The 15,268-nt window shown below is 35.8% G+C and overlaps 1 protein-coding gene across 3 annotated transcripts in view; it reads left to right on the top strand.

Annotated features, from left to right (window-relative positions):
* The window catches only part of ZFPM2 (zinc finger protein, FOG family member 2), a 317,280-nt gene that overhangs the window by 69,409 nt on the left and 232,603 nt on the right, over positions 1-15,268 (top strand). For all 3 annotated transcript variants that reach the window (XM_087747663.1, XM_087747644.1, XM_009469422.2), the window contains one exon: positions 13,081-13,182. In XM_087747663.1, the coding sequence (XP_087603789.1) occupies positions 13,081-13,182 (102 nt within the window). The remainder of the gene's footprint in view (positions 1-13,080; positions 13,183-15,268) is intronic.

Here is a 15,268-nt window from a genome sequence, read left to right as displayed (position 1 = left end):
TTTAACATCATGAATAAAAACTTGAAAATGAGATAGGTACCAAATAGGTTAGAGAGCAAAGAAAGGCATTCTAATTTCTGTTTTGAGGGCCTGACTTTCTGATTTGTGTTTTGCTCTTTGACAGTATTGGCAGCCTGTAAACCACAGATATCTTCAAAGCAGGGAAAAATAAGTGTAGATCTGTGTTTTCTCATGTGACAGGTTTCCTTTTCCTGGAAAATACCGGAATTGGCATGGGAATCCGTTATGCTATCTCTGCATTCTCCTCTTGCTAGCATGGACCATTAAGGGTTCTAGAAAGCAAGGGGATTTCACTGGATATAAATACTCATCTCTCTTGGCTCCCCATTTGTCTGCCCTGGGGTTTCTTCCTAGCTGACCCAGAACAAGAGGACAAATGAGTAGTGGGGCTTCCTGCAGGAATCAAGAGCCATGAGCAACAAATGGGACAACTGTTGGGGAGGAGGTGTTTGTGAGGCTTCACCCATGGTATGTTTTTTGTACTTCCCCAGCTATGTAAATCCAAGCATCACTTAAAACCAGAGGCTTTTAACTATCCCAACTAGGCACTGAAAGCAAAAATTTACTGAACTCACAATTCATTCAGATGAATGAAAGTAGAGGACGTACAGGTTCACAACTTGATAACTTTGGCTTTTTGACTGAAGAGATTTTCCTGTCAGACTATGCCTGATGGTATTACAAGCAGAGAGCAGTCTCTTATTGTCTAAATTGCAAACAGCTAACCTTTATAAAGCCATACTTGTCATTCCCACCTTATTAATTTGGGTTTGTGAGATTGATTCAGCAGAATAGTTGCCAGAATTAGAAGGCAAAGGCGAAAGCCTCTGCAAAGTGTGAAGCAAATTAATCACATTGATTGAGCTACATGTCATTTTACAACTTCTCCATTTTCAAAATTATGACTTTTGGCTATTATTTTTCCCTTCTCCTTTTGCTCATTAATGGCTTTTAAGACAAGGAATCTGGAAAATTCCACCTCCCCCCACCCTTTTGCAACACCACAAAACCACAATTAACTTTGCTACATGTGAATAATTATTCCTATGTAGTCTTCATTTACACTCAAATGTGAAGAAGTGAACAATGTTTAAGCATGTAAATATTAAAAGCAAAAATGGAAATTAGCAACCTGCTATTTATCAGGGATTGGTTTAAGCTTGCAACTGTTAATTTTTAACCTTTTGGATGAAGTTTCCCATCCAAGAATGAATATTTTAGAAGAGCCTCAGAATAGATAGCAGTTAGAAGTTTGATTTGTTTGCAATTTTGACAGTGAGATTAGGGGAAAGGGAATATTTTGGAAACAGCAATAATAACAAGACAGTCATAGCGTTCTCGCACTACAAAGCTGCACCGGTCTCAATCTTTGGAGTAGAAACAAAAAATTGGTAGGAGGTAGCCTTGGTGATAATGCATTGCATTTTGTCAGTTTGTGGCCTTTGAAAATTGCTGTTTATGCTTAGTTACTACAAATTTCTGCACTGCAGATAAAGAGGGTATCTGATGATGCTGTCCACACAGTGCCTGTATTAGCCTGGAACCTCTGTTGCTGAAGATTTTTTTTAGTGTCCAGATAGTATCTGGAATCAGAGTTTGCATCAAATTAAGATTAATTGAGATTAAATTCAGATCTAGAAGATTTATTAGATAAGTGCCAGCATTTAGGTAGTCTGAATAAGGAGAAACCAGCCTGTCTTCCGTGCAGAAGAATGACAGACTAGATGACTGAAAGCCTATTATGGAAGCTAGGAGATAGAGTACCTACACATTAACTTTTGTCTTTTACAGGTAGGAATAAGAAAATGAGGTGATGCTAACAGAGACCAGAAGTGAGCTGGAGGCATGATGGGCTAATAAAAGCAGGAGGGCAGATACAAGAAGGGGACACAAACAGCAGAACAATACAAAAGCCAAGAAGTTGGAGGTGATGGGATGAAAAGCAAAGTACTAAATCAAGTTCATTTGGGCTGTGAAGTAGTTTATCATTGGCTTTTTAGTCTCTGATTGCTGTCATCCTGCCTAGATACCTTCAGGAAAAATCAAAAAATATTCTCATCTGTTACTTGGAAGGTTTGCCATACTCATGGAGGTGACACCTCTTCCTCTCCGTAAACAGCAAGGAGAATAGGAACCTTGTGTACTTCGTAAGGGTGGGAACTGGCTAAGCAAATTACAGTTCCTTTTGACCTTCTTAGCAGAAGTGTTCAATGAGGGACTAACTTTCAAAGGAAAAGTTATCTTGAGCAATGAGAGAGATCACTTGAGATTAGTAGATAGTTAAGTAGCTGTGTTCAGAGAAGGAAAGAAGCAAGAGAAGAAACTGGAGGAAGGAATATAATCGAGAGAAAATGTGGGACTGTTTCCAGAAGAAAGAGGCCAATGGAGGAATGTACATATCTGATAACTAGAGAAAGAAGATATGTCCATTTCTTGCTGCCATGATTACCAGGACAGTTTTGTTGAATTCTCCCATTCTTTGCTTGTAGCACGGCTATTGTGCTTGTTCCTCATGTTGTACGCTTCCATAGCTACTCCCATCACAAGCCAGCATTGGCACCAGCCCTCAGTGGAAGGAGATTTCAGTGGCCTTAACCTACTGGTGGCAGGTTGGAAAGCAAATGGCGTCTGTTTCCCACTGTTAACTGTGCTTCAGTTTGTGACATAGGAAGATATGGGGGATACATAAGGTGGGATGAAGGTTGATTGTTTCGTGATGCAATGCTTTTAGGATCTATAGCACGAACTGCTGTGTGTGCCGTAGCAAATTAGAGTGTTGATGCATGGTTGCAGTTCCTGACACATTGCTTATCTTTATTTGTGAGGGAAGAGGGGGATGAGGGGAATCCAGTGCTGTCTGAAACTCATATATGATTCTAAGTCAGTAAGAAGAGAACTCAGAGAATATATGGGCTTCTGCATACCGAGTGTATATCTGCTGCTGTATTCTCGTATTCTGCTTGGGCAGGAGGGGATGAGCTCAGAACCCGATCCAAGTTTTCTGCTCGTGTACAGTATTTTGTCACTAGCCTGCCAGGCCAGCTTAGGACTGGAATTTTTATGTTAAATGTGACCTGATTTGTGCAGCCAGGCTTGAGATTCAGGGAAACAGCTGCAGTGTGATTCTCAATAGAAGAAAAAACATATACAAAGCTAAGTTCTTCTGTGCATTAATCTTCCCCTTCATACTTCATGTGCAAAGCTATCATGCTACCATCTATAATACCAGCCAAACTCTTAACACCCTGCAAATGATTTCTGTGTGTCCCTTTTTCATCTGGAGTGTGACTTTGTGTGTGTATGCCTGTGTGCATCTGTGTAAATATTCTTTGCTTCTTTCATGTTAGGCATGTAATGACTAACAATATGCTTACTATTTTCTGTTTCTGGATCAAAAAGTAGGTTTATGCCTTTTTTTCTTTCCTTTTTTTTTTTTTTTTTTTTTTTTAACCAGAAACCTTTTAATCAATAATATTTCTTTCCTTTTTGGTAATGGATTTCATGACAAATTTCTACCTTTTTTGCTATAGCAAGTGGAAGTAGGATAAGCATAAGGCAGCTATACCATAATCACTTTGAGCTCAATAAGGAGATCTTTACAGGCAACTTTGTTCTTATTTCTTAACGGGATTAAGAAGCTCAGCTCTTTAAATTCTTGCATATAACACTGACATTTCCAGGGTGTGTTTGGACCAGGGAGTTCAAAGAGAAGGAATAAAAAAGAAAAGCCAATATGACTTTGTTTTTTACCTTGCTGGAGGAGCTGTTTGTGCAAATCGCCTATAAGCTTATTGACCTGAATCTTTGACTCCTTGTTTTCTCTGGATTTGGCTGGAGTGTAGACACTGATAGAGCACTGATAGAGGTGATTGCACAGCCCTCGGCTTTGCTTGGCACCAGACACCCCCCTCCCTGCGCCTGACATTATCTTTCCCTGGCAATACTTCTGTTCTCTTGGAGCTCATATTCCTTTAATTTTTTTTTTATTTATTTTAACTCATTACATTTTCTTTATGTAGGCTTTCTGAGTAAATGAAGGACACATTAATTCTTTTTGGTAAGCAGAGACAGGAGAGGGCACGTATGCATGATGATGTATTTTCATCTCCTAGGATAACAAGAATCTGCATAAGAACTCACAGTGCTACTCCGTCCAAAAACATAACAGTTACCTCTTACTGACTTGTGTGCATGTTTGTGAACCTGTGTTGGATTCTCATGTTCCGAGAGTGAGGGTTCCCATATGTTTATCTGTATCCCATTCAGCTGAAACAACTGAATCCTGTGCATCTTTCATACTTTTTGTCAGATGCTGAATATGGACAAAGAAAGGAAGGGGATTCTCGGATAATAGCCTTCGAAGGGTGCTAAGTCAGAATTAGATTGGATCCTGGCAGGATGAAAGGAGACCTTTTTCTTCTGTACATCAGCATTTGCCTTGTGCTTTACCTCTCGTGCTTTCTCATTTTTTCCTATAACTGGAGCTCAGAGGACCACCTGTTTTCTTGCTAGAAGAAAAAGGAGATATCTGAAAAGGTTGGAGTGATTTTTTTTCACCATTCACTTGAGAGCTTGGAAAGGCTTCCAGAATAACAAGTACGAGATTGTCTATCCTGTACTCTTTTCTATTTACTGCTAACCCATATGTAAACCTCTCGGGCCATATTTTCAGTCCAACTGAAATCCATGTCAGTATTAACATCAACTTTAGTGGGATAAAAATTTGACCTAAGTGAGACAAGCAAACCCTTCTTTTAGTCAGGAAATTAAATAATTGATCATCAAGCAGAAAACTATCTCAAAAAGTAACTAGCAAGCTATGTTTCAAGAATACATAGATCCAAATAGAAAACATTATTTTAACTGTACAGAATTATAAAGTGAGAGAAACACTTAAACAGCTTACTCGATTTTAAGCAGTTTATCAAAGCAACTCCAGCCTTCTCAGTCAGCACATTTTGGTTTTCTTAAGAACAATGAAATTGTGAATTCTATCACAGCTGTGAGGAAAAGGATTATTTGGTTACAACAAGTAGTGTAATGTCTCCTTTCTAGAAAGGCACAAAACTTGAACTTGGATTGACTTAAATTTGAGCTCAAATTTGACAGAATATGCATTGCAAATTAATAAGAGTAACCTTCTTTAAAATATGAAATGCACAATGACAAATTTCACCACGTTCTTAGTTCATGTGCACTGTACATCTATTACTAATTTTATTTATAATGAAAGTCCATTTTGCTTTTTTTTGTCTAATTTGGTGTTCTTGACACAAAAATTCTGAATACTTTTGAAGAGTTCTGAGACATTCCCTGAAAAATTGTTGTCAACCTGGGTCCAAAAGGCAGAGGTGCTCACTGGCTGTGTACTATATAAATCAGCAGTGGGGATATTGGCAGTAATTTAATTCTCAATGGATCAGAAAAAATAAATGAAGCAAATGCCACATTTATGACATCATTGGATAAATATTGATAAGACAAATATTATAGCTGGATAGATTCTTGTGGATAAGAGAAAAAGAAACATTTCTTTATGACTGCTAAGTCTTTTTCTTGGGTTTGACTTATAGAAGTATAGACTGGTTTTGAAACCATGTATAATACAGCATGTATGTGGAAACATACCTCCAATGGTAGGGAATTGGCTGCTTTTGATACTGAAGCACCTGGAGTGTTGATTATTTCAAATAAAAGCATCAAACTGTTTACAACAAAGCAAATAAAAATTTCACTTTATAAGAACAGATATATGTTGCTACTCGTTATGTAGCAGTGTGTGGAAATCACATGAAAACAGGATGTGTATATGATAATGATTTCAGCTGCACGTTATAAAATGAGATTTTCTTGGTTGGATGAAGAATTATGGCAAGAGATGTAGTATTTCTGCAGTGGGGAAGGAACAGACTTTTTAATTAATTAAGCTGAAATATTAACTTGCAGAAGAGTCTTCAAACTTAGAGTTTGAAACTTGCTAGAGTGTCTCTGAAGTCATCTCTCTGTTCTTCTGCAGGGTGTTTTAGAATCTCATGGATTCCATTGAAATAATATTTGAAAATTATACTAAGCAACAGCCTTTGTTTGAGGCATCTAAATCTCTTTAAAAATGTGCTTCTGCTGCTTTTCTAATCAAGTGCCTAGAGCTGTGTAAGTTTGAACCCCAGGTTGGTACTTGAATATGTCTAACAGAGTTCTTGTATTTGAAGTTTTAATGGGGAAAGATTGAAAAGATGCAAGAGTTTTTTCTTTTTTTCCTTTAGATCTATAGAAGCTTTTGGGTAGCCAGTATATCTGAATGATACTCATTTGTAGTACTGGTGCCACAAGAGTTGCTCCCTAAAAATTAGGATAAATATAAAACTCATTAATAGAAGGAAAGTCTGGAATACAATTTAGAGAACACTTTCACTGTTCTGCAGGCAATACATTTGAATGAGTGATCCTTGTCTTGAAAGGACTTCAAAAGCGAACAGTGCGATAATGAGAACATATCAAACATTTAGAGAAAGAGGAAGGCCAGACTCTGTCTAGATGAACTTGCTGCACAGCAGTGTCTTATCCCGGGAGAAAAGTGCCATAGCTGAAATGGTTAGAAATAATTGACTCTGTTTTTTAACATGATCACCGTGCTGAAATGTCATTGTGTCAAGATGTCATTTTGTTAAACAAAGTGGTGATTTTAATATGAACCAAAATAGTTCCTGTACCATTATTTTGGAGAGTTAACAGCTTGCACACATGTAGGTACTCACCAACACATGGATATTCATAGACCTTTCCTAAAAGTTAGGATAAGAGACAATGCATTATTTCTGACATTTACTGGATAAATAATTTTAAGAGTGCTTGGGGCAACCAGAAACATACAGTTATTTCAAATGAGATTTATCCCAGGAGAAACTGTGATTGTTAATCAGCATGACAGAAAACAATAATTGCTTGCAAAGAAGCAAAGTATTGAGATGATTAATACAATCCGAAATAAAATGCAGTGGATTAACATGTACAAGGGCTGGTTTCTTTCAGGTATGTTAGCAAATCAATCATCTGAGGGCCAGATTTTGCTCAAACTTACTGTATTTGTAGAGTAGGGTGTCTCAGTTGACTTTGGTGGGTTTCATTGAAATTATTTCTGATATACATCAGATGAAGTGATAATAGTGTCTCGTCTCTCTCGTCTCTCTCGTCTCTGTCTCTCTGTCCTTGCAAGGCTTGTAGAATAAACCCATTTGCAGGGCACTGTAGCCACTGTAGTTGTTTACCTTGTCCTCACACCAGATGCCAAATATGGCAAAGTATGGAAACATCCCTCCCAATTTATTTAGAATCTTTATTCTCACAGTTCTATTTCCATACCAAAATCTTATTTAAAGATTTTTTTTTTGCATTATTTAGATTTATTTTATACCCAGAATGTTTTATATCTGCTGAAAACTTGAATTGCCATTAAAATTAGAGACTTCTGCTTGTTACATATATACATAGAATCCTTTAAAAAGAGCTAATCCACAAGAAGGACAGTTAAATCCTGTTAGGTGTCATTGGTATTCTTTAGAATAGCGTGTGCAGCCAGAAAGTGAGTTACATTAAATGAATTAAGTACATTGCATTTGTATTTTAAGTTGTATATGGTTTCTTTCAAAGTTAAGTGAGCGTTGTTTCTGAAGAGAGGTTCCTGACAAGGATTCTGGGCTTACAGTGTGTTTTTTAGGATTCAAGAGCAAGACTATCAGTGTGTGTAAGCTGCGTTACTGGTCCTAGGCACTGTGATAAAGCAAATAACAAAGGATAATTTCTGTGTGCTAATTTATAGTTTCTGAGGCTCTGGCATCTAGTTCATATGTACAGCCTCAGAATCCTTCTTTGGTTGGATTATCGCTGCTGTAGGTTGCAGCAGAAAGAAGGAAAGGGTCCCTTCCCCCATGTTCCTAAGAAATCCTGCCCCTTCACGACCAGGCGCACTGACCTGTTAACGTACGTAAGGTTATATGTACCTTGCCAAATTAAAGTCTACAGTGAGTGACTCCCCAAGTCTCTGCATCACGTCTGTTTTCTCTTTTGGCAGTGCAGAATGCTACAGGCTTTGTAACAATTTATTTCTGAATTGATTTATTATAATTGAGAAGTGATGTTTCACTCTGAACAGCTGTATTAGGATGTTAACAATTTAAGTTTACATTTATGCTGCCAGGAAGAATGAGCACAAACTGAATTTCAAACTTTTAATGTTCTCTCACTCTAATATAAGCTGCCGTGTGCTGTTTGTGACTGGTAAAGTCCTTCCAAAGCTATTTTGTCTGATGATAAAACCATGAGTGTATGAAGCTTGCACATTTTTCATCTCTTTTATGACCTTATCTTTTGTGAGCGGCTTCTGTGAAGGTATCCTAACTATAGGAAGCACCTGGCAAACATATATGATATCTATGCTGTGATAAGCAGTTGTGAACAAGAAAGTAGATCTGTCAGTTCTGAACTGTTCATTGTTAAAAATACTTTGTTGATTTAGCTGATTGCAAAATACATTATAGAGTGACTAACAGCTGCTATAACATTCCTAGTCAAGAAAGTTCAATAGTTACATTGTACGAGACTTTCTGTAAGAGCGTAATATTGATAGGAACAACATGGATTAAAACAGCAGGGTTGAGAAGAACTGCTAACCCATGCGCTTCTTTAAAATATCGCAACTACTTGTCGTACAAGCTGATTAAGTAGAAATCGGGAAGTCTTTTAATTTGTTAAAAAGATTAAAGTGAAATTACTCATTAATATTAAAGTCTGTCTTTTCCTCCTTGTCAGTGTTGTCAGAAATGTTAGAGTTCTCCCTCCCTCTCATGTTTCTGGTAATATGTCTCTTTTACAGTCTTCAGATTCCCTGACCAACTGTGCCACCTTGAATTACAGTGGTTTAGTGTGTTCACTTGCATCTGTTGGATAAACACTAGGATATTAAAAAACACATTAAAAAACTTTGAACTGTTTTTGAAGAGCAACAGAAAGAGTTAATGCTGCTATGAAATAGGAAGGTCAAGATGAAAATTCTATTCATATTAAAATATTGCAGTTGTTTGAATAAGACTTTTTTTTTTCCTCTTAGTTAAGCAGTATTTTGTGTATTCAGCACTTTCTCATAGGCAGAGATTTGTTTCACCTAACTTCAGCTGTCTAAAGATAGGTTCCTAAAGTAAGCTGTGTGTTTCAGAGGATGATTCATTTCAACTATCATCTCAGACACCAAGAGGGGTCTTGTGTCTCAGGCATCCTCGAATAGGATGAGTCATTATGGAGTTTTCTCTCTTCCCTGTCTATAGGAGCGCCTACATAATTAGTCTGGACTAGCTTAATTTTCAGACATCTAAGGTTAGAAGAGATGAATTCTGCCCAAAGTGAGCTTTAACACCAAATATAGGGAAATAGCTGAAAGTCCAGTAGGCTTAATTGACTCATGACTGAACGTACTATATGATATTATAGATTCTTGCTCATATGGGTCTTTTTTTCATGCAATAATGTTCTTTTAAAGGACAGAATTCATTTACTGATCCTCGTTGCCAGAAGGAAAAACTTTAACAGAGGCAGGTTTGCTTCATTTTAGAGCATTTATTGTTGCTGGTACTTCTATACCATTTTTTAGTGTTGATGGTAAATAGTTATTTCTCCTTTAATTTAAATATAAAATGTAATTGAGCAGCAAAGTGAAGAAATAAGCATAGGAAAAAAACAAAACAATAGGATTAGAAAGGAATCAACAGGTTAGTAGCAAAGTGAGTAGTATATATAAAGCAAAAAGCGCTGGATTTGACTTGGAAGAAAGAAAAAAAAATGTCCTGGATCCAATTAAATGTTTACACCTGTAAATTGAAGAAAAATGTAATCAGTTTTAAAATAAATATAAAAAAATGTCTTATTGAGACTGGAAAATAGTCAGTGAATGAACAAAAAGAGCAAACAATGGAAAGAAATTCTGTAAGGAAATAAACTCCTTTGTGCTAAACAAATGTTAGCTGGTAAAGTAGCATTAAGTAAGGTGAAATAAAAGAAAAAGGCTTGAGAGATGTGTTTTGTTATCAGCTCTTGTGCTAAGCCTCCTTTTAGCTTCTTAAAGTTGCAGTGTCTCCAGCACATTGGTTGACTTGGTTGTCCATTTTCATCTGACCTTGATGCTCAGCTGAGCCTGGGATAGACTTGCTTCTCTGCTGGGTTCTGAAGCCCACAGTAATGTACCACTTGTTGGTTTCACAAGCAGATTGCTTCAGTATGGAGGGAGAGCAGTATGGGGGAACAGGAGAAATCAGTGTTGTGATATTTCAGGTGTGTAATCCATGGACTTGGTAGTTCATGAATAGTAGAAAATACCAATGAAAATAATTAAAAATACTTATAGATGCAACCCAAAGTTTTCCTTAATGTAAATTCTACACATTTTGTTCTACTCTATTTGCACAGGACATGCATTAATTCATGAAAACTTGATTATGAAAAACACGTAACACCATACTTCATGAATCACTGAAAAAGCAAGTTAATGAAAAGTTAAGCCATCTGCTAACATAAATTTTCAGATCTTTCCTCATCTCCCAAATACTTAATTACTGTGTGCTGTAAGTTGTATACCTTAGCTGTAATTCTGTCCTTCTTTTGCCCTTCAGCCCAATCTTTTCACATAAGTTTCTCCTCCTCTTTCAATTCTAATAGTTTTGTTTGTTTGATGTTCTGGTTGGTTGCATTGATTGAAAGAATGCTCAAATTTGCATGCTAACACCAGGTTTGCATATATTATAACCTGGAAAAACTTTTATATTTTGGAGCTAAAATTTTCCACGCTTGGGCTCTGTCTAAAAGAATTCTTATTATTTCTAAATTTTGTTGCTGTTGTTGTTCTGATATAGTCCATAGAGATCTATTGTTGGAAGAAAACCATTTTCTTCAGTATAAAAATTCCATGCAAAGAACATTTTAAGAGCTTTCTATGGTGATCATACAGCTTGAGTTAGAAACTCATAATAAGAATTGCCCTTGCTGTGAAGTGCTTTCCAGCATTTTGGAGAAAACTGGAGTTGATCTTGCCAGGTTTGAACCTTGGAAAATTGTCCTTTGTGTCTCTCCAATAAAGAACAATTTGTCACAGCTGTAAGTAGCTAGGAAGGTAGAAATAATGAAGGTAAAAATATCTGATAGGTTCTTCAGTCCACCCACAAAAAAGCAGAATTCTGTTTGGTTATTACAAAGTAACTATACAAATGCTAATTCAAAATCGGGTAGTTGATAAAAACAAATAATTGCTAAGACTACTTACAAGAAACTTGATAGCTTTTTCAGCATGTGAGTATTTAGGGTGGTCTTCTAAAGCTAACTTCACATTGAACTGAAGCACATGATCTTCAGATGCCTGGGTAAAATTATACAGTGTGTTTAACAGGAAAATTATACTAGATATTCATGATGTCTTTTACCTTTAAGTGCCTATGAATACACTGGACTATATTTTTAGTATTATGAATACACCAAACCATATTTTTGTTACCAGAGTCTGGAGTGAATACAATATTGTGTTTGTGTGAGAGAGAGTTTACCGGGCTCTTATACTTAGGATTTGAAAAACTGTTTGTTTTATGAATGCAAGGAGGAATGTGTTATTACAAGACATTACATGTGCACGTGAAGGTAATACTTTACAGTGTTAGTATGTAATCATGTACTTGAAAACTCTGGGTCACAAGCTTATCTGGTATAAATATAGCTACAGTGATAACGTATGGGGATCTGGCATGGTTTGTTGTAATCACATTTCTTTACCTATGTTGTTAATAAAAGCTTTTGTTACCACGAGTGGGGAAAAATTACAAGTTACTGCTTAATTGCTGTGCTTTTTGCTCCTTCTTGCTACGGTCAAATCAACAAACAGTCTGATTTTCAGATTCTAAAACATACAGTATTTGTTTTTTAGTGCTGCCACTTTTCTGTGGGACACAGTTTTTTAAAAAGTTTGCTTCAAGATTGCTAAAAAAAAATTGAACCATAATTCAGTCCTATTTGACTGATGTAGTTAATTGTGTAGGTTTGATTTTTCTATACTTAATAGTATCTTCTCATGCAAGAGTTTATTGAATTGATTACTAGTGAAAAAAAAAAAAAAAATCTACCAATGCAGTAAAGTACTGGCCTGGATAATCACTCAGATATGTCATTTAACACATTACTGTGGCCAGATTATTTTGTGTTAATACCTGAACCCCTCATCTTCAATACAATTTTTTGTAGTGGTTATTTTAAAGTATTTTTGCATGGAGCTTGCCTAGAATCTTTGTTGTAAGTGAAATAGCTGTACTTTCAACAGGGAATTCTTCAATAATAATTAAATCTCTAAAAATTTAACCTTATTGTAATTTTCAGTGTGTCCTATATACAGCCTTATAGTGGATAGTTACTGAAAGCCAACAGACGTTCTCAGGTACTTCTGGATGGTGAAAATTCTAAAATTCATCAGAAATGTTGCATTTCTTTAGATAAAGCTTGATAGGGAGAAGATTATCATCGGGACTTCTGGTAGCTTATAATCTTTAAGGGCAAATTCCTTAAATGCCTAAGTACTGCAGAGTAGATCTCCACTAGTTACCTGAAAAGCGAGAATGTTTAGTGGACCATATTTTTGTACTGAGTGTCATTAATCTGCAATGCATAAGAAACAGTTAGGTGTCAATTCAACAAAACACATAAGTGAAAGCATATGTTCCTGGGGAATAACAAGCTGATTTCTTTCTTTCGTTTGTGCATACAAACTTCATGACTTTTTGCGCGTTGGTTTACAGAATTAGGTGCAAGTTGTGATTCTGTTTTTTAAGCATATAGAGTAAACACTGATTTCCAAAATTTGTCTCTTCAACTCACAGATGTTTATGTGTCTAGTTTTTTTTTCTCTTTCTCTCTGTTTATAGACATGAGTATGTTTTCAGTTACTCATGTAAGCAGTTGTTTGGATATTGTAGGAGCTCTGCCTAAAAGGCACTATTGAAATATGTCAGTACTGTATTCTTTCTTTGATTGTTTTTTCAGGCAATGAAGAAGGCATCCAGGAGGCAGCAGAATCTGATGGTGATGCAAGGTCAGAGAAACCAGGGCAGCTTGCTGTGGAGACTGAAGATTGGGATGGGCCAGGTAGGAAAAAACAACTGAAAGCCAAGAGAAATTTCTTAAACTAGTTTCTGATATTTTTTACTATTAGTATTTTAGCAGATGTGTTATGCTGTGCGTTGATTTTCAATGAACTACTTCTTTTATGATCCTTTGGAGTCCAGGATATTGACAGATAAGTATCAAGATAAAGTTCTTGAGTAAAAAACAGTTTTGGCTATACCATTTTGTAAATTGTTCAACAGAAAATGCCTTACGTGCCTACTTGATATAAAGGAAAATGTTTCTGCTGGTTAGAATTTTAGGATTAAAATTTATCAGTAAGTTCTCAGTTCCATGGCTGTATTAAGGTAGAAGCTTTTCTGCTCTGTTTTGGCCAGAAGACCAACCAAATGCCTGTGTCTCAAGCTTTGTGCCTACATTTAGCAACATGTTCAGCTTATCAAATAGGTATGGTATCTACTAACATTTTCAAGGATTTTCTTTACCTGTTTAAGCCTGATAGAAATCATTTAGCACACCTGGTCATTGATTTCAGTTGAAAGAGAAACTCTTAGGTTGCAGTCAATGAAGTGTTAGAACTTCACATTAGAACAGTAATTCACAGTAGCATTTTCTATTATGCACAGTGAAGATGGTGCAAGCATAACATTGCTAAGATATAAGTGTGATGGTAACATGGGAATACTTTCCAAGTATCTATTCAATATAAATATGTAAAACTTCTGTTGTACTGTAAAAGTACCTAAGACAAAGGGGTAAATTGTATTTCTCAATGAGGCCATTCTGCAGTTGAATTCAATGCAGTGTTTTCATGGATACGGACTCTGGAATGGGCCTTAAAAATCCATTATATTGACTATATTTTAATAGTGCTGTTGGAAAACGTTCATCTGAAGCCAAACGTACTCTCAGAATAGCTGTATCTCTTATGGAAATTTTCCCTAAAAAGGATGAGCACATCAGTAGAGAGTTCCAGAAGCATTCTATCAATAATTTATAATGCAATAATAATATTTCATTAGAAAAAATCCTATATTTCAATCACATTTTCATCCTTGCTTGATTTTGAAAATTACTGTGTGCTCTTCATGAAGAGAAGAACAAAACTAATGGTAATTTTCTGAAACCAGTAGCTGGAAAATATAATGCAAACAAAAATGAAGACATAGTAGTCTAATTATTATGATGTCATTTAAAATGTTTTTAATGATAATACACAAATAAGTTGATATTCTATATAAAGAACTATGGTGTTATATGAAAACAAGATTTAGTATTAAAATACACTACAGTGCATTTAAAATAATACAAAAGACATCTTTGGATGTAGCAGAATGGCCTTTTCCAGCTTCATAGTAGACTTAAAGGCTGTCAGTGATTAACATATGACTTGTTTTTGATTTCATTACAAATAAACTATCTGAAATCAGTAATTTTTTTGTTGCTTTTTTGTTTTTAGTGTATTTCAACATAGTTGAATATGCATTTTGTGAGCTGTTACTGCTTTTTATGGGAGCTATCCTATACAATAGTTTCAGAGATATCTTTTATGACAGTGTGGAGTAAAAGGAGTATTTTTTACTTTGTTGGGAAAAAAATTCCAGTTAAACAGTAAGATGTGTGTATTTCTTGTAATATTTATTGATAGCTTTGACATGGGATAAGACGGAAATCAAAGCTGAATGTGGGAGAATTCCTTTTGAGTTCAGATAACTGATGACAACCAATATGAAATAAGCAGCTCTATTTTATTTAAATATTGGTTCTTTACAAGGGTATAATATGTATGAAGAAAGGAATGGATACATACCACATGCCATACTCTACATCATCCATTTCTGAAATGAATTTGGTTATTTATTGATATGGAAAAAGAAACAATCAACGGAAGATCAGTTTCAACCATGCAATACAAAGATAACTTCTTTCAGATCTTTGAAAAAAAACCCAAACCATTAAATATTTTGCTTATTTAGGAACATATTTTAGCACAGCAGAAACAGAACCATTAAAACCTTTTCTTCAGCAACTTTCCCAACTTGTAGTACAGATGCTACCCCAAAGAGTAGGTGACCATACATTCTCTGTTATCTGGTCTGCCTCTGGT

Source organism: Nipponia nippon, unplaced genomic scaffold (genome assembly GCF_047370975.1).
Source record: "Nipponia nippon isolate SJK-2023a ecotype South Korea unplaced genomic scaffold, ASM4737097v1 scaffold_1, whole genome shotgun sequence".
Taxonomy (NCBI): Eukaryota; Metazoa; Chordata; class Aves; order Pelecaniformes; family Threskiornithidae; genus Nipponia; species Nipponia nippon.
Note: the sequence above shows the minus strand (reverse complement) of the source record. Positions and strands in the feature narration are given on the sequence as shown.